The 21,157-nt window shown below is 38.7% G+C and overlaps 1 protein-coding gene across 6 annotated transcripts in view; it reads left to right on the plus strand.

Moving 5' to 3' along the window:
* Nucleotides 1-21,157, plus strand: part of astn1 (astrotactin 1) — a 335,466-nt gene that overhangs the window by 191,008 nt on the left and 123,301 nt on the right. For all 6 annotated transcript variants that reach the window (XM_026373631.1, XM_026373633.1, XM_026373635.1 and 3 more), the window contains 2 exons: nt 430-534; nt 5,979-6,167. In XM_026373631.1, the coding sequence (XP_026229416.1) occupies nt 430-534; nt 5,979-6,167 (294 nt within the window). The remainder of the gene's footprint in view (nt 1-429; nt 535-5,978; nt 6,168-21,157) is intronic.

Raw genomic sequence — 21,157 nt, forward strand, 5'->3', positions numbered from 1 at the left:
GGCTCCTCTTTCATCTGCCACTGAAGACTTCATCCTGCCTTCTACTATTTCTGAATCGATTTCACGTTAATGTTACCATTTTCTGTGTTTTTTTGGTGCAGGGTGAGCCGCACATCGGGCTCCACTTTGATCTAACACCGGAGACTTTGCTTGCTTCTCTCTCCTGTCATCTAATATAACATTAATATTTATTAAATATTCTTCCTGATTCTTCAGGTAAAGTAAACAAGAAAGTGTAGGGCCCTTTGATCTAATACTGAAGACTGCAATATCCCCTGCACTATGGAGGAATAAATATGTATTATAATATCACAGTTTTTCCTTTATGGTTATACAGGTCTGGTGGTGAACTTCCCTGAGCCCCACTTTAAACTAGAAACAGGAACCACATCCATATTAATACATGTCTTTTTCTGTGTGTTCGGTCAGGTATGGCGAACTACAGCGAGGTGTCTGGCTATCCCCTCGTTCAGCACTGGAGTCTTCGCTCTGTGCTGTACCACGTCAAACTCAATCAGTGGGTCCTCTCTCAAGGTAAATCAGCCTGTGATCTGGAGATACAAATGTATATCTATATATATATATATATATATATATATATATATATATATATATATATATATATATATATATATATATATATATATATATATATATATATGTATAAAGTTATTCCTGATTGTTTATTTATGTAGAAGGAGACCATGCTCTGTTATTTGTGGCATAAACTCTCCTCATGTCTGAGTTAAACTGCACCACCGGCTATCAATTATTTATCACAATGTAATTAATATGACGCCTCAAGGTTAGCAGCTCAACATTATCATAACAGCTTGGATACTTTGTTTCATTTTCATATTTGATCCACTATGTGATTAACAGGCAGACTTCCATCTTTAAACATGGCGTCATTTTTAAACTCTTCTTCAAAGATGCTGCTTCACTGTTGTTGTATTGTTGAAGAAACTCAATTGTGCATGTGCAGAAAGTGCCAGCAGAACAAAGAAGGTTTAAACATCTATTCTTAGCAACAGCAGAAGTAGTGTTATGATAATCCAGTTCTTGAACACATAAAGACACCACAGGGCGTATTGCTGGCTATTCTGTAATGCAGTGCTAAAAGGTTCAAGTTGGGTCCATTATATCAAATTAAACCCTTGTTGAAACAGTCAATTATAAGCAGAGTTGTGGTGCTTCTGTTGAGCTGCGGTGCTTGCAGAGAACCCTGAAAGGCAATAACAAAATCAAAAGAGCACAAAGTCAAAAGCTACTTAAGAAGTGCGACCAAATACACGGGCCACAGATCAGCAAGGCATGGTGTCCACTGACTCCTGTTGCAACAAACAGGCAAGGTATGCTGGGTAGGAAAGCATAAACAGGTAGCCTTTCCACGGAACCCTCAAGCCCAAAGCCTCAGTGTGGTTCCGTGTATGGACCATAAAGGTCCATACAAGTTTTATGGCAATTTATACAGTAGTTAAGGTAAAATATTTCATTCTGGACCCAAGTCCTGGACCATCTGACTGACTAGTCCTCAATGGTTTATATCAATTCCTGCTAGTGTTGCTTTATTTAATTAATCAAATTTTATTAAGTCTCATGATATTGATATTTACACATTTCTACAAATGATGATGATGAGACTTACTGTTCCTCCAATGTGATGTCAACATTAAAAGGTAGGGCACAAGGATGACAAGAGAGAGCACAGAAACTAGTACACACTAGGTGTTCCCTAATGAACTGGCACTGGTAGTTTATTATATTCACGCTTAAACACTAAATACTAAGTGCACATCCATTATTTACTGGGAGTATGTGTTTGTGTGTGTACCTGTGTGCCACTGTGTCATCTAACCTGTTCCGGAGAAGTACAGGTTGAAACAGTTCATTAATTATAGATTGTAGAACTAGCCAGATCGTGACACCAGTGATTTAAGCAACAGGCACAGAGAATGCGATTAAAGAGCAGCCTGGATCGACTGCATACGCTTGCTTAAAAGCTGATATCCATCTTTGTTCTTCCTTTTTATTGCAGTTTTTCACATCATTGTTGTGCAACAGCAAAGAGTTCCTGAATGTGCTGTTGTTTCCTGTTACAGAATCATCTGTATATGTAAACAGTCTATGTCACATGCAAATGTAATGATGGACGTTGAGACAGATAGGCAAGGATAAATTAATGGATAGTCAGAAAGGAGGTCAGCGTACAAAAATCTACATCTGATTTTATTTTCCTTGTCTTTTCCTTTTCCTCTGTCTCTGATCGCCTGTCACATATGACAAAGCTTTGTATCCATACCAAAACAGCGCCTGCCACGGAAACTCCACTAAAAAAGATAACTGTGGATAGGTATTTAGTCAAGCAATACTTCTTCCGATGGCTGCTCCTGGCTGACACGTCAGGGATTATACTGAATAGTTTCTGACGGCTTTCTCGCTACTAAATATTATTCTTTTTTTTCTTTTTTTGTCTCACTACATGATTTCTTCTGTTGACAACATCTGGGTAAAGTCAAATTTGTTAAAATATTAAATTCAATCATTCTGCCTGGCTGGAAGTAGAGTGTCATTTAACAGTTTGGATTTTTGTCGTGTTTTAAGTGCATGCATTATTCAGAAATCCATCATAAACAGTTTCCATACCGATAAGTGCAGCCACTCTACTGTAAATACAGCCATGACACCTCAAATGCATTTCCAATGGTGCTGCTGCGGTTTGAGAGTGGCTGCCCCGTCTGCTGAGGATACGACTTCTATTTTCTCTTCACTCAGAGGCGACTCGGCAGCTTTCATCTTTTTTACTCCCATTTCCCACTTTAGCTCATCATATTTCAACAGCCACCGGAGGGGTGAGGCTACTGATTTTTACATCTGATAGCAAAGCCCCCATCGCTCATCCTCGCTGCGCTCTCTGTCTCTCACTTCAGTGGCCTCCTAATTTAATTTTAGAGGAAAAGTTAGAGAGAACGGAGCATGAGGGATGAGATATTAATACTGCTTCTCCTGGAAGGGATAATGACAAACTGCTACTACACTTTTTCTTTGCAATATTTGTAGCAGGACAATCCCAGTGAGCATGTGGCCATTTTGTTATACAGTGGTCGATGTATCATATCAAACATTCTCTGTCATGCACTTCATTTTTTGGTTGTGTAGCCAGTCGGTGAATTTGCTAACATTAATATGACATTAGGGGACAAGCCCTTTGCTTGTTTCCTTACAACACCCCAAAAGTCCACATTTGTCACATTAATTTGTGGACATCCTTTTATCCCACCACTGTGGAAAATCCTGTCGTTACAGCTGGTCCCTTAGGGAGCTTTACTGTCTACATTCACAGAAACACTAAAACACAGCAGAGAATATGCTTGTCATGCCTTGTCAGGTGGCCTATCTTATCTTTTCCACTGATGGAAACTTAGCTTGAAAGACTCTCCGATTCAAAAATGTACAGTTCAAGACTCTAAAAACTTGATCTATGTATGTAGCCATGTAGTAATGATAGGAGTCAGCTATAAGGTGAATTACTAACCTGGCTCTTTATGCTACTAACTTATAACATATTAGTGATTTGCAGTATTAAAACTAATTTTAAATTTAGGCTTGATTCTAGAAAATAGGGACGGCCAATGACAAAATGGTATCAACTCACCGGTCACCTACATGTTTGTTCAGGAGCCTTTAACTATTTAGGATTTGTTCATTGAGAAACACTCAACCACATAAACAATTAAAATCTAAAAGGCCGTAAAGAACAGGTTGTTTTTGGAGAAATCCCTGAGCGCTGTCACATCTACAGTTTGTTCCACATCACTGGAGTTTGTAATGGCAGGCATGTAAATGCAGGTAAAAGCTCAATAAGATCTCCAGTGCTTACTGCTATTTTTGTGGTGATTCAAAGCTGTTGCTAAGATGATGATCAACGCAGTCTACGACCACTTACAGTAATTAAAAACAAATATATGCCCGCTAAAAGCTTTGCAGGAATATTTTTGTCCAGCCATTGGTGAAATGACTCTGAGGTAGAAATAAAAAAAAATAAAGTCAAGAAGATGAACTGAACTGTTGAATATTCCTTGAGAGAACAATTGTTTTGTAACATGGAGAGATGGCACAACTGTAATAACTGCGATAATTATCTAAATACAAAGCAAAAAAACTGCCAGCAGAAAGCTGAAAAAAATTAAACGAGCTTAGCAAAGACGTAAACCCTGCTGATGTGGGCTGGAAGGAGATTGAATCACATTTCCACCATAAATGAACTTCACCAGAGTTTTTCTGGAGTACCGGAACCATGCCTTCTAAAGGTGCTATTTTTCAGTGCCTATGATTTCGGAGGCACCCAAACTGTCCAAGTTGTACTCAACCAGTTTAAAACTGTCCCAAGATGCCATAATGGACAAGATGAGTGGTTCCAGCAAACCTCTTTCACTGACACTTTATAGACACATGGTGCCTAAGTAAAAGTCCTAAATATTTTTCAATTATAGGTTGAATATGTAGCTTTAAAAAAAGGCAAATAGCACATCTTTTCTCTGACAAATAAAAAGTGGAATTCAGTAGAGCCTACACTTACTCAGTTCAAGACACTCAGAGGTCAGTGAATAATGTTAGCAAACTTTATTACTTTTGTTTTTTACCAAATGCTGTATTGTTGCATAACTCACATTATTGTTTCAGTTTACTGATTCCATGACTTTTCTGTTTTTCTTACATTATGTTGCATTTTAGCATTTATCATTATCAGTACCAAAGTGTCCCAAGCTCATTTTTACTATGGGCATCTTAGCTGATTAGCTAATACGTCATTAGTGATCAATGCAAAAATGTCCCTGTGCTGAACAATGAGTGAAAGACAGCTGACATTTGAGAAAGGGGAAGAAATGCTGACAAGAAAATAACAACAGTGTGGAAAAAACAGATTGTAAACATGAAAGTTCCTATATTCTGTTTGAAGCCGTAGATGCTCCAAGGTTGAACAAAAATGTGCTGTATTTTGTGCCAACATGTCCCATGCTGCATTTTTTATTTATCCACCCAAAACTTCTGCATCAGGTATTCTGCTCCTCTCCACAAATGTAAAGACACTTATCAACTACTGAACATTTTAACTTTAATTTTTACTGTGTTTAATTCAAAGTTTGCGTGTAAGCCCATGTTTGTACATATCCATGTGTCCTCACTGTGGATAATTTCTTAATTAAACAGGTTCATCAATACTAAATAGTTAGCTCAGATGTCTATTAAAGTCATTACACACAGTTAGTGGCAGATGCAAAGTGAAAACCTATATGTAATTATCAAAGTAAAACTAATCTAGATTAAAAAGGATAAAGAGTGATAATTTAATTACTATTAAACTAGCATTAAAAACTCTCACATTATTACCTCATCCCATCACACAGTAACGCTCCTGCATACACTACTGGCTTTGTTTGTCAACCTTCACTGTAAATTAAATACAGTTCCCACTCCTGGTTTCATGTTTACTTATTTAAAATAACCCAAAATTAGTGTAGAGTGCTTTTTCCTAATTCATTCTTTTATAGTATCCCTGTGAAAATAAAGTAATCAGCCATGGGCTGTGGGACAACTACTTGATTACAGTTTGTTAAATAAAAATATGTACAGCTTGCACCTAGTGGGAAAACATTGCAGTAGAATACATATACATTTTTTAGTGGTTGAAATGCTTATTATTTAGTTTCTAGTAACAACAGACACTGTAGTAGGGATTCCATTTAGCTTGTGCCAGGGCAGCATCTGTATTTAATATGTGATATATGCAAAACCTCAGAGACTGCAGCTTTGTGTATCTTACCTGCAGCTTTGTGTATCTTACCTCTACTACTTAACAAACAAAGAAATAGGGAAGCGCTGGATAAAACAAAAACACGTTTCTCCTCCTAGATCTCATTCCTGTTTTGGTTTTAACCGAAAGCACCGCCTCACATATCTTTCCTCCGTCTTTCTAGCCTTTAGCTCGGCCATCCATTCTCTGGACGGGGCGACGCAGCGGAGTGACTTCGTGTCCATCCTCAGGGAGTTTGGGAACCACTATGTGCAGGAGGCGGTGTATGGGTTCCAGGAGTCCTGTACCATCTGGTACCCCAACAAACAGGTCCAGAGGCAACTTTGGCTGGAGTATCAGGATATTAGCAAAGGTAGAACACACACACACACACTCATACATAGGGAGTGGATTTGCAAAATATTTTTATATAAGAACAATTCTGAATATTTATTGACCTGTACATCAAAGGCAAAGTGGATGTGTGTGTGCGACTGTGTGGGGTGTCTGAGGAACAGTATAATTCCTGCTGTTATTTATACACCCATTGATTGCACTACATTTTGAGATCTTATCTCGTTCTTTTTCTGTTGTTGGTTGCACTCGACTATAGAGAAATGTAATATACTTCCGGGGTGGCAGTCTCGTTTCAACACTCAGTTTGTATTTTTTATGCCTTCTTGATTGTTTTGGTAGGGGTTTGGGTTTGTGTGGGCACAATCTACAGTGCAAACAAACACCTACAAGCACCTCTTATCATCTACCCCATCCATCCATTAGTTACGGTGCTTATCCTGTAGAGGGTCGTGGGGGGGTGGGATGGAGCGAGTGCCAGCTGACATCACTTCTCATCAAAATGGCAGGATATTGAACCTCAATTTTGTTAAGGACTAAAATGTGTCCACTTGCCAACAAACATTTACCAAAAGCTTTTATCAAATATCTAGTTAGATTTCCAACTTTGTTTAGATGGTGTTTTGTTGGTTTCATTGGATTCTGCCAAGTTTTGACATAGTAACTAATCACAAATGTATCATGTTAGTGCTTCTTAAACTTATTCACAGCACCTTCAAATTGATTTTCCTCTCACACAAACAATGCTTGCATGCTTAAACAATTTACACAAGTAAAAATAGCACTGTAATGACAATTTATTTTGATAAACTTATATAAATTTGTAAAATAATATAAAATAAAAATGAGAATCAAGTCCATTGTCAATATATCCCAAGGTGCCACAGTATTTCATTTGTCAGCCTCTTATGTAAAAGAAATTCTGTATACAACTGCTAATGTTAGATTAAGAAATTGTGAATGTGCTTGAATAAGACTACGACATTTTCCTAGAAAAGGTATTTTTGATATAGGCTGAAATTTATTATTGATGCATCTGAATGCTGTGTTTTTTAAAGAGGTTAAACAACTGCTGTCTCCAGGGTTCCTGGAAAAAGGCCTAACTGGAGATAATTAATTACTGATGTTGAGCACATCTGGTACCAAACAGTGAAAAACTTTTTTTTTTTTTAAATGCGCAAGTAAAATGTCAATAGTCAGTATCAATGCATACAGACGAAAGAAATATAGCCGAATCATCATAGAACAGAACACTGTATTTTTGGGGGCCTATATATCATTACCAAAAATGGTCCACAGGAGGCTACCACCTGAAGGGCAACATATTTAAAAGAATTGTAACTCCCATACAGTGATTTTTTACAGTGGGGGATATTTTTGAAGAGAGTGGCAACTCATCCTCCTTTTCTGTCTGTTCTAGCCTCCCTAATGAAATGAAATTCAATAAGAAACACCAAAAGAAATATAACACTGCCCTTCACCCGCATTAGCATTATTTATATTATTATGAAAAGAGAAATAATAATGGCTAGGTGGCTTCCTGTGTGGAGTTTGTTCTCCTGGTGCCTGTGTGGGATTCCTCCGGGCACTACAGCTTCCAAAGACACAGTCCAAATACATTTGGGTTAATTTGTGACTTTACATTGGCCATATGTGTGAATGTGAGTGTGAATCATGGTCTCTTTCTATATGTCATCTCCGTGACAGGCTGCCAGTTCGTCCAAGGTGTTCCCTGTCTCTCATCCAGTGACAGCTGGGATTGGTTTTAGCATTACTGTGACCCATAACAGGAAAAGCAGTTCATATAGTGGTTGGATGAAAAGAAATCCTTTAAGATGAATAAAAAAAACACAGTTTCCATCATGAATGAGTTCTTTAAAATACAAAAATAAAAGAGTGATCTGCAGCTCGGTATGAAAAATAAAGTACATTATATTTGAAATTCAGTTGTACAAGCTGGTGATTATATTCTTAGTTACCGAACAGATGTTTTTTTAATTGTATGTTTCCACGTAAGGGTTTCTGTAGGGGTACATGTAGCAACACAGCTGTCAAACCTTGTGAAATCCTTTCATGTAAATGACAGCTCCATGACAACTCCTTGTTTTTACCATGGTTTTTTTCAGAAAGATCACATCATGTTGGTATGCTACATGTGTTTGTTGACTGCACTCTACGCGTTACAAACACTGTAATACCACAGTGCTTTTGCCATCTGTTTGAGTTTCACACTGAAGGAGAGCATGTGTTGTAGATCATAGTGTAGATTTGCACAATAATCAGCAATTGTTCTATCTGAAGTAATTAAACTAAACCAGACTCTTCAGTGCCTGAAGCAGGTCTACTTAAAACAAAAAAAACAAAGATATTGCTTCCTTCATTGTTCGTGTATTTCTCAAAATGCCAGCATATGTCAGACATGCAACTTTTTGTTACCTGTGCTTGTTTTCTCACTAAAGTCGCAGCAGAGATAAGTAATAGCCCGTTGCTTCACGCCATTTCACCTCAATGGTTCCAAACTGTCCAGAGTCATTTGCTTTGTTTGCCTCGTCCACTTTTCTTCCCTCCCCCTGCGTTGTCCAAGGACACCCCCGCTGTGCTGCACAGGTCACTCCCAGTTACCCCTGCGCTGACAGATGGCATTAGATGACTGAGTTTTCCCACCCTCATGAAAAGTGCATTACTCTTCATTTTCAGCTACCTGTGACACACCGGTTGAAGACGTTGCTAAACGATTCAATACAGTCAAAAATGCCACGCTCTTTTCTTTTCAGCTTCTCTTTTTCTCACCAATTTATGCTAGAGCGAGGCAATTTAAGTCTCGTCTTTGAATTGCTGTCAGTGAACCTGCACTTTAAACAACCTTTCTGCAGTCCTAAAGATTACATGAAACATTTATAGAAGTTTACTTCTACAAGTGTGAATATTGTTTTGTATTAGACATTTGCTATATTTTTACACTTGTGTGGACAGTTGGACAGTGTGTAACAGTGAACTGATTAACCCATCATGTACATTTTATAACACTTAATACACCATTGTATGACACTATGAAATTAAAGCAAAGGGTGGATGCTGGTTATCATATCGTTATTATTTTATCTATATGGTGGTGCCTTTCAGAATTCATTCTTACAGCGATCCTGTGGTTAACTTTTCTCAAATCAAACATTGTTATAGCTGTACACATTAGCTACAAGTAGTTAGTATTAGCACACTAGTAACACACACTGCTTGTAAGCAGTGGAAGCAACTGATTGGTGGTCGAGCGAGCTACTGTTGGCATTTGCATGGTTAATCATGGCAGGATGATTTAATAATAACAGTATCTAATCTATTTATTTCCGTGAGTTAAATGCGCATGCATATGTTACATTACACTTACTCTATTACTCTACTATTATTGGGAAACTGCAAATTAGGTACGCAACCGTGATCTCAAGGTAGCAGAAGGTACTTGAAAAACCGCAGTGGAAATAACACTTTGTTGTGTTATCCTTGACATTTTTCACATATGCTGGCTATGACAATCCTGACTCTCAACAAATTAAAGTAAAGTAACTACTATATATGTGTATATATATATATATATATATAAAGTAAATACTGAATTTGGAATTAACAAGTATTAAGGCAAATAATACAAATTTCTGAGTGTTAGATTTCTAATCATAAATTAATAATGAATATATCTCTTCTTGAAGGAACCGCCCTAGAAGTTAACAATAGCCTTTAATCACAACTAAAGATGGGAACTCACTGGATGACCTATCACATATTTCTAGTCTTTGACGGTTTGGAAGAAGAACAGAAGTGAATATTGCATCTATTATGTGGAACACTCTCATTACTCCTCAGAAATGACTGCAAGTTCTGAATCTGGACAAACACATAAATTCAGCAAGAACATAAATTCTTATGTGTTCTTGTGGTCAAAACTAAAATAGATGGTGACCAACAGCTTGTGGTTTTTGTAAGCAGTGCAAGAAAAAGATGGACAAAGCCCATATTTTGGGTGAGGTTCTGGATAGATTGTCAGACAATAGAAAACAGAAGAGGAATGGAAGTAAAATAACATCAAGTAAAGCTGTAGTTATGTAGGTCTCTCTCAGCTACTGTATATCATTAGCTGCCGATGTTGGACCTAAATACAGTATTTTGATGTTAAATATTAATTTAAAAACGTATATTCATCGGTTATCAAAGTACTAAACAACTCCTACAAGACACAGTACTGTTGACTCTTGATGTAAACAGTAACAGTCTATATTTTCCTCCACCTACACTCCTGTTGGTATCAGTCTGCATGTTGAAGCGGCAATAAAAACATCAGATTGGTCCATGTGGGACTAAAAACCTGATAGTCTGAACTGGTGAGAAATCCATCCAGTATCTATATTTTCCATCAAACGGAGAGAGCATGTGCGACTGTGAAGATCTGAAATGATTCAATCTAAGGGGGGTAACCGTTTCAACCTGGCTCAGGACCATCTGTTTCTAGGAAATGAAACAGATTCCACTGGCAAAAACTTGAAATCAGAGTCATCTTTCTTAATCTGTTCCTGGCTTCTTGGAAACATCCTGGCCTTTTGGAGGGAATAATGAGCTCACAGGAGAGTTTGATGATCCATGTCCTCGCCCTTTGCTCCAAATACAAGATGTGCCTGACTGCAGCCTCCTTCCATATTCAGAGAGAGGCTGGCCTGATCATTTTCTGCATCTTTAGCTGCCTAGGGCACAGCTGCAACCAGCTGTTTAAGGCCTATTTATGTATAAATTAACTTAATTAAAATAAATTTAAAGAAAAAAATGAATACATGTACAGTACTTAGGCATACTTTTCACAGTACCTGTGAAGAAACACTGGTCTCTAATGCAGAAATAGAAGGAATTTGTTGTATCTTCCTCATTCAGTGCCGTTGTGGCAGCTCCGAGCACTTCGTCTGGATTATATGACTTCATACTTATGAGGAAAATCTCATTCACCAAATCAAATAGTGTGTGGGCTGTTTGGAAAAAAAGGGAGAAGCTTTTGTGAATTCTCATAAATATAAAATTGCACTGTTGCCTAAAACAACCACTCTTCCAGCCAGGATTTTCACTTTAATACAAAATCAATAAAAGCATCACAGAAAGGGGGATGTTTTGTGGCAATTGTGCATCGACTGTGAACAATAACTCAGCAGACCGGAGCTCTTCCAGTGCTTCGGTTAAAGAAGCACATAGGACGACTCGGCCTATAAAGTTGATTCGTACATACACTACTTTCCTAATGACCCAAAAACTTGAAAACAACACACACATACAGTACCAACAGATATATGGACAGTACACATACACATTACCTGTCAGTGCTACATAGGTCAGGTTTGTAGAGATGTGGCTATAGCTCATTAAACATAGTCTGTGTGTGTGAGACTGTGTGTGAGATTGTGTGCGTGACTGTGTGTGTGTGCCATGATGCCTTGTCCAGGTGATTAATAGCACTTTCTTCCCTGCTCTAGCTTTTGATATGAGTTTCCTATTGTCAGACACATGACCTCAATTACCACGCCAGAGATCTGACACAAACAGCAAGAAAGCAGCTGCTGCCCTGTTCCCGTTCATGTTCAGCAGTTTATTACATGGAGGAAGTGCATGTGATTGGAAAATGAAAGAACTGAAATAAATGTTGGAAGCACCATTAGTTACCATATGAAAATTGAGTTGATACAATTGAACATTAATTTAAGTAGAGACAAAGATTTTCAAGGAACCTTACCTGGTACAGCAACACTGACGTGATGCTCCACCACCTACTGTAGGCAAGGATTAAACCATCACACCAATTTAGCATTTAGCATTTACTAATACAGTGTAACTCTGTCAGAGTCTTGATAGAACTTTTCCATGAATTTAACACTGTTTACACAGTAACACAGTAACATATTGTGCTTTTTCATAATTTGCAATGTATGTCCCTGTAAATTGTGTACAGACTGTAATTAATATCTTCCCAACTAATGACTAAGTATAAATATTATTTTGTTATAGCAATGAATGAAATAACCAAAGTATGTGGCTTACTCGCATCACTGCTGTATGTACTGTAGCAAACCCCACTGCTTTAACATTTTACCACAGTGCATTGATGGACAAGTGGACTCCTGGACTTTAAGATATCACTGCTGCTGGCTGTGACTAGGGAGGCAGCAGGATAAACAGCAAAACAGGGTGATACGTTTAAGTTTTCTCCCTTTGTCTAGTTTCACCCATTCCTCTAAAGCCTTTTTTTAATCCCACAATATTTCAAGTTGTTCATTGCATGATGTGTACTGTAAGAACTGATTCCAAAGTTATTAAAAAACTCTTAAAATGGACACAGCACTATGCCAGTGTCTCTATCTCTATATTTGACAAGCATAGAAACACTTCTCACACAGGATATGATGAGTCAGTTCAGTACTGTGTGGGCTGGTCTAAAATGTTTCAAGAACTATCTTCTGATGTGTTTTAATACATTCCTAAAATAGGGACAGTACTGCAAGTATCTCACAGTGCCTTCACAAAGCGCACATAATGGATCTGATTGGTCCTATTTAACTGTCCTCATCTCTCGGTTGTTTAGTGTCACATGAAGGGTTTGCTTGAGAACGGCATCAATATAATGAGGCGCTTTGGACGTGCGTGAAAACGTTCAAACAGCAATTAAAATGTGCACGTGATATTATAGACTGCGCTCAAATGTTAAATGGAAAGTGAAATTGAAAAAACTGTATGCAGAGGGACATTTCAGGCACAAGCAAAAGCTGTGTGTAACCAAAAAGCAAACACCGTCACTCACAATTAAATCTCTTCCTACTGTTTCAGTCTGTCTCTCTCTCTCCATCTACTCATCTGCCTCCCTGTTGAGGGCTCCCCAGCTACCCTTCTTACTTTCTATCTCAATTAAATCACCGCAACCTCCTTCCTCAACCTCAGCCCTCCCCCCCACAACCCCCCTTCACGTTGGTGTCAGCTCTTCACCAAGCCCCGGCGCAGCTCAGAATTGCGTGCCTCCATGTGTGATCGCCCTGCCAGCAGCCAGGTAAAAATAGGTGCCTTATTTATTCTATTAGGGGCCTGTCATTTTAACAAAGAGGCTGCAGAGAAAGTCTCGCTCCAGGGCGGGAGAGTGGAGCCGAGGAGGAGAGCAGTTAGGTAGAGCAGGAAAGACATGGCTAGAATTATTCGCAATTGGCCCTGACCTCTGCGACCCCTGTACATCCTCACACAACACACATACACACACACACACCTCAGATTAGCACCACCTGTCCTGCCTGCTTACCAGCTGGGAATTATGCAACACTCGCTGCTGACACCAGGTAACATGCTTCTTTATATAAACATCTTCTTTGTCTTTGTGTGCTGCAGTATGTTAGTCTTTGTGGTTTAATACGCTCATAGGATCTGAAGTCGAAATCCAAAGCAAGTCTTTGAACTTGATAAACAAATGAGTATAACTTATTTTTATTTGACATTATTTTACATTTATATGAAAAGATGATCTTTTGTTGTTTGACTGTGATTTGTTTCTCCTTAGGTTTGTCTGGATTTCGTATTGTATCATAAGATACAATAGGATATTAATTATTAGGGAAATTTCTCAGCATAAAATGCTCAATACTGTACATGTACTACAATAAACATTTTGAGAACATAGTACAAATGAAAATAAAATGCACAGGAAGGATGAAAGTGAAAATAGGAGCAAAAAATAATGCTTTAATAAAAGTACCAACATTTCAAATTAAAAGCAAAATCACTAATACATATTTAGAAAACTATTTTAATAGTTTTTTCATTCTACATTTGGCTGGTTTGAGTGACACTGTGTCTGAAAGCTGCTGTTAAAGGCAAAAGTGTGAGAGTCCCCAACACCTGGATACTAAAGTCGACAGAGCTGAGCTGCGGCAGAGCGAGATGCAGATGTCAGAAGCTAAAACTCAGCTCTGGTGTGCTCTGGCCAAATTTATCTGGACTAACAGGTGATTTCCCTATTCTTCCCATTCTCCTAACAGTGCGTGAAAGTAGCAATAGCAGTTTCTCCAACATGGAGATAAAGATGTTTCAGTGTTTCTCTTCTGCATACAGTATGTAGACCTCCGAGCTAAAGTGAGGTGCAGTATTTATTCAAGTTTTTATCACTCCGTGTTCAGACATGCATGATTTATATATCCCAGAGAACTGGGTAAGAAAACGGGCCTCTTAACAAAAACACGATGCATCTGTAATGACTTCAATAAGCAGTAAAAAGAGTATTAGAACATATATCTATGGATGCAGTGCTTTCAGTGATGGTTTCTTAGAATCCTTATCATTAGGCATGAGGAACAAATGGTCACAGTCTAACATGTAAACCACAGTCATTACATACCAGTTGTTTCTTGGGGAGAGATTCAGTTTGCCAGAGGCAGCAGTTGACAGTGCTACTGAGACAGACTGTATCAGTATTTTACAACCCAGCACCTGCATAAGCAGATGTGTGTGTCTTCTGTTCACTGAAACTTTGCCAAAGTTAACAAGTTGCAGTTGTCAGAGAAACACTGAAATTGTCATTACTGAGTAAATAAACAGTCAAAGTGTATTTGAGAATATTTTAATGGTTGGCTGTACTGATCCCATTTTGATTCACAAATTGAATTAAACTGGATGATGTAGACACAATTAGACAGTTGTTAGATCGATCACCAAGTCACTGGGCTCATTTTAACATGATGATGTGCTGTTGCAAAAGCAGTAGAATTACTGCAGAGGCTGATTTTCTCTTGTCTCCTGTGTCATATAACACTGTGAATATACTGTGGTCACACTTCAGTGTATTTTCTTCTGTTTTGGTAGGTTTATGCTGAGTTTGTAGTCTTTAGTGAGTACTGTAATATGTAGTGTCTTGTATTTACTTTCTATGTATACAACTTGCCGCAGTATTATGTCAGCCACTTTTAGTGTAGCATTCCTCAACTATTGTGGCTCTGAGAGGCCAACACAAAACACTGGACCCTCACACTAACCAGGGTGTGTCAGGAAGAGTAGACAGAGATAAACCTGTGTCAAATAAATGTGCAGACAATGAGCCACTGTGGTGACCCCATGCTGAAAGAGCCGAGGGAGGACATGCCGTCCAAGTGAAGTACATGTGATTAATAACTGTACATTGAGCATACTTAACATAATAATCCTCAACCTTCTGGTCATGACCTCTGCCTGCTTGACATTAAGGTCTCCCTGGAGTAGACGACCATAATTAATCGAAATCCAAGTGTGGTACTTTGTTGAAGCAGATAATATGTACTTTAGATTTCTACCTCACTTCATTTGCTGATTAAGATACAAAATACATGGAGTCATTAGTAGACTCTTCGACTCATAACAGTTAAATTAAACTTTTACAAGATAGTTAAAAATCATAATGGTAAAATAAACACACCTAAAACTCTGAATGCCGAATGTTTTAGTTGAGGTACTTTTCAGCATACAGTATTGCGGTGTTGCTACTTTAAAGAGATAAATACTTCTTCTTAATAACATAATAATAAATAATAAATGTGTAGCTGTTTTGAGCTCCTTTGAGTTTCCTACCTTGTCTACCTCTGCAGAGATGCAGTGAATTTCGTAACATGGGGTGAGCACTTTTTTAATCACTAACTCAAAATGCTGCATCAGGTCTTTGAAGATCATGTATTTTTTTATGTATTCTTTTTTATTGATGGGGTTTTCTCCCAGCCTCCGTCAGCTTAACAAGAAGAATGTCTGGCTACATGAGATTAGAAATATAAAGCAGGAGAAGTGTGTTCTTAACCATAGAGCAATGCCAACCGCAGGACAGGACAGCTGCTTTACTGTGAGTAAATGTACAATTCTGGGGAATCGAATTAAACACAATGTGAAGATACCAGTACTTTTTTTCTGGGGTCTGTGGATACAGCTCTGCTCGATATATCTTTTTCTGATCTCTTTTTCTGTCCCACCAAACTTAGGTGTGAGAGACAAGTGAGGTCAAGAAGTGGCTAGCCTTCAGAAATAGATGAAAGATAAAGTTGGGAGTGCAGAGAAAGAGGTGAAAGAGGTGAGGAGACTGTCGGAGTCTTAGACAAAAGAGGGAGCTGGATGAAACAAGTGCTGATTTCCCAAAAAGAGACGAGTGGCATGACGGAGAGAGCAAACCAGGGGAACTGTTAAAGATGAGCGGAGGTGAGAGGAGCAGATTATAAAGAGGCAACAGAGGGAATGTGAGGAGCAGGTGAACGGTGGAGCAGCCTCGATACAGATGCAGCAGAAAAGGCGCAGAAATGGTGCGGGCGCAGGTGTTGGAGGAGATGTCATCTGCCTCTCTGGGGGTGGAGGGGGGCAGGGTGATGAGTGTCTCCTGCTTGTTCAGTCACTAGACAGTTAACAGACGTGACGCAGATGTCTGCTACTGCTTACCACATTTTCTGTGCATCAAATTATTTGAGCTTGTGCGTATTTGTGTGTGTGTGTGTGTGTGTGTGTGTGTGTGTGTGTGTGTGTGTGTGTGTGTGTGTGTGTGTGTGTGTGTGTGCGCGCGCGCGTGTGTGTGAGAAAGCGAGACAGTCTGCGATGAGAGAGATCGCTCTGTAGAAGAGTTGAGTCTGACGAAGTGGAACTACTCCAGCAGATGAAGTTGAAGTTAAAGATGAGAAACAGACTGTCCGGCTGCTCTGCCACAAAACTGGTTGTTATTGAGCCTCGTCAGCACAGTCGCAGACAACGCACCTCACCAGGCCAAACAGAGCCAAAGAGTGGATCAGTTTACATGCAGCAGATCACACAAATCACATTACCACTGGATTGTCTGATAAGAAACGGGTGCTTTCTTGCATCCAATAAACAGAAGATGTACAAACAAAAAGCATTTCAAAGTTTCTTCATGTTGGAAATCTAGCAATAATCCTACTTTTATACATGTATCACCTTTAAAAACAAAGTTTTTTACTGTTTTACAGTAACAACAACGCAGCTTTAAAAACAAAGATCAAAGTCTAACATTAATAAAAAAAAATAAAAATAATTGAATTTCAAAAAGGTCATGCAATATAAGTTTTAAGAAGACATTTAAAGGAAGGATGTGCGTTTGACTGCCTGAGATTATCATGTGGGGAGTTCCACAGCTGAAGCCAAGTCATCTTTACTGACAAATGAATTTTGTCCAGCCAGAGGATCGATCTTAAGCACTGATCAGATGTTGAAGTTACAAATGCTACACCGGAGATGTAATCTTAACTGATGCCGTTCTTAACTTCTGCAACACATAATAATGACAGCATAGCTTCACAAGTTACTGTACAAGTTACTACTTCAGTCATGCATGTACATATGGATGTGGGTCAACTACCAGTAAGTTACAGCAAAAGCTACTAGTTTAATTACAAGCAGTTCACTACTCCACAACACTAGGCATATAAGTGATGTTGGTTTTTATTGGGACGTAAGTAGAGTATCGTCTACATAGCAATGAAAATCAGTATTTTCACTATGCAGGATTTCCGAGGGGTAGCATTTATATTGTAAAGAAAAGAAAGCAGCACAGGAGGTGAGCATGACACAGATGTGACCGGTTGTACAATCCAGTGCCTCTGCTGATACCAACATGGCTTCTTTTCAAGTCTTAAACAATGAGCTGTGAAGTCTGTGTGCTGCATCTCGTGTAGGTTTGTCAGTGCTGAAATGTAACTTAGTACATTTACTCAGCTGCTCAGCTAACATTATCATGATGGCACTGATGTTTACTATCGGTGAACAAAGGAGATTTAGTCAACTTCCAGCTGCTGCATTTTATTGATGTATCTAATTAACATTAACATCATGTCATTGTATTATCTAGCCAAGTGGTAATGTTTCAAAGCTCTAATGAAGATGGAGATAAAGGTCATAATTGCAAGGCGTTTCTCATAATTATGAGATTCCTATCTCACAGTTAGAAGATACAGGTGTCATATTGATAAAACACAAAGTCATAATTATCAGATACAATATCATATAATTATGAGACAACATCATTTCCCCCTTGTGCTAAATACTTATTTTTCTGTATTTCACACTGAATACATTCAGTGTGTATTCTGTAGTATTAAATCTGGATTTCTTTTCATTCAGGTACATGCAGGTCACGTGCATCTGCACTTGTATGCACTTGTACTGTGTATGCACAGTACAGTGCATACACTGTGTTTGTCAGTAAATTCACGTACACAGAATAGTTTGAAATAATAATGACGCTCACCTAGCTACTAAGACAGGAATATGTAAAGTCATTAGCACTAAGACACTGGGCATTAGGAGCATAAATATACATAATGTCACTGTCAGGGCAAATGCAGAACACACAAAGGAGAGAAATAAACAAATTAATAGTGTTTGTTCTTGGGTATTTATCCTGCCTCCGGTTTGAATGTACACTACACATGTTAGGTTGCAAGAAAAACTTGTCTGTTACACCATGTATTGATTCTCAAACCAGTGGCTGACACAATAAACAAATCACTGAAATCCTTAAAGAACTCTTTTCTCTGTATTTATGGTTTCAGACAAATATAAGGCACTATTTTATATCTGAGTGTTTCTCATGGCCTAGAGCTACAAGTCAATAGTGCTTTTAAGTGAGTACACTAATCACCAACTTAACGTCTTGACTCAGAGTCACAGCAAAACTTTTCATCTGAGCTCCCTTAGGTGTTCAACTCAAATCGAGAAATCCACATGGTGTAGATGAGATTTTCAAAGGTGTGTTATTTGGATAGCTACCCACAATGCTCCTGTGCGCATACAGACACATGCATGTACCTTCACACACAGAACAAAAGGGCAGGCAAACTTAAATCTATCTACCAGACAGCTCACAGTGACTCATTTTCCTTGCTCAGCAAAACAACTGGTTTCGACATCATCAAAAGTGGAAGCCTGAAAGATATCATAAGGAATGAATAGGCTGTCTAACTCAGCTTAACGTTTGATAACTTAGGATCTTTTCAGTTTGTAGGAAAGGGGATAGAGTGAGGAGGGATTTCTACACTGAAAGTAATATCACAATGCGACATTTACAGTATTACAGTCACAGAAAAAAGTCACAGTGTTGGCAGTTTCCTGGATTTCTGCATAAATTAATCCTGAAATTTGATCTGATCTTTACCAAAGTCACAAATATCAACAAACACCTTTGCCAGTCACACTAAGCAAGCTCTTCCTGTAGCTGTGGATTAGACCTGCACAGCGTCCAGGAGGAACTTTGGACTATTCTTCCTCACACAACTGCTTCAGTTCAGACATATTCTTTAAGACATCTGGTATGAACCCTCATTTCATATCATTCATTTAGGCAAATTTTTGTACGTAAATATTTATCTAATATTACAGAGGCTACAGCTCAGGGTTGTAGATCAGTCTTGGTCTCAAGGCCAGTCTTGAGATCTTTGAAGGTCTCTCTCAATACACTCTGGTCTTGGTATTGACTTGATGTCAGATTACATAGTTCTAACAAGAGCACTAGCTGTCTCTATCTTTTTGTGTACAGTTACCATGGTTACAGATGTTCACATCTATTGTGAGTGGAAATGTCAGGAGCTAGTTTGTTGAACGAGACTTTAGTAAGTTAGTCTAAAAACTTTTTTCTCATGGTTCCCTTTTTTATGTAGTTCTCATGTTCATCATGAAAAAAACAAACTGGGTGGATTGCAGAGTGGAGTCTCATCCTGCTCCTAGCTGGATTCCCAAAAGTTGCACATTGTATGTGTAAAGATTACTTTAAAAATCATGATGCCAGTGAGGGTTGAGAGGAGCTGCAGATAACTCTGTGGGTTTGTCACCATGAGGGCAGTCCTATCCCACTGTTAATATAAAACATCCAAACAGAGCCCTTTTATCTGAGCAGTCTTTGTGTTAACCAAACCAGCTGTAATGACATGAATCACTGGTGTACCAGGCGTGTGCCTTTGCAGTGTTCACAGAACTATTAGTCCCGGAGACACATCAGAAAACGCCCATATGGGCTTTAAAGCAACAAACAAACAAGTTAATATTTTCTGAGGATTTGTTTTTTGAAATCTATGCTGATTGTGGTGTGATATTTTGAGCACGGGATTCGTTATGTTCAAATCTCTGTTTCGCAGTCTTAAGGAATGGTTAAGGAGCAGCATCTGCTTTGAAATGATCAGGTGCACATTTTGCGCGTTCTGCTGCTCCCTCAGGAACGCTGACGTCAGCATGTGGCTCGGTAAGGTTGGCAGTGCAGAAAAATAGAATGATTGATGCAGCATTGCTAGCTTTTGATGTCCTTAAACTGGATTAATGGTAAAACTGTCTTAAATTCTGCTTTAATCAGAGCCTCTGTTCCTCGTTATTCTTAAATGCACTTGCACATTCATTTTTCCTTAAATAAAAAATGAACTCATGTTCGTACCAAAACCAAAGCACACTCTTTGCCATCCTTAAACAAGAGTGCGCTGCTCTTTTGAGACAAAGCCCAGCATCACTTCACCTTCACCTCATACCTGAACTCCTCACTGAAGAGCATGCGGCGAGCCAGTTGTAATTCATTATGTATCGTGGCCCTCCTCGTGTTATTCAGTATTTTCTAATCATGTCCTACACGATCTGTCTCGCTCGAGCCACTCAAACATCCACTCTTCTCCACAGAAATTTAATTCCACTCTCGGACCAGTCAAGGTCGTCCCACGGATGAAATTTAAACATTTTATTCTTCTTGGCGGGGAACATGCGGAGGAGGAGCGGAGGGGGAACCGGTCAGACATCACCTTCGCTTTTCCTCCTTTCAGCACTTTCTCTTAATATTCTTGGGTTTGCTGCAGCATTTTAATCAATTTGCTTTCTTTTCATTCCAATGAGTGAGCTTTTCTCATCTTTTTTCTCTCACTGTCTGCCGGGAATTTGTTTTTGTGCCTGTTTCCATTCTTTTCTCTTTTGTTTCTGTTGGTCATGACAGATTAGACAGTAGTTATGTAGGGAAGGCTTATT

Source organism: Anabas testudineus, chromosome 17 (genome assembly GCF_900324465.2).
Source record: "Anabas testudineus chromosome 17, fAnaTes1.2, whole genome shotgun sequence".
Lineage (NCBI taxonomy): Eukaryota > Metazoa > Chordata > Actinopteri > Anabantiformes > Anabantidae > Anabas > Anabas testudineus.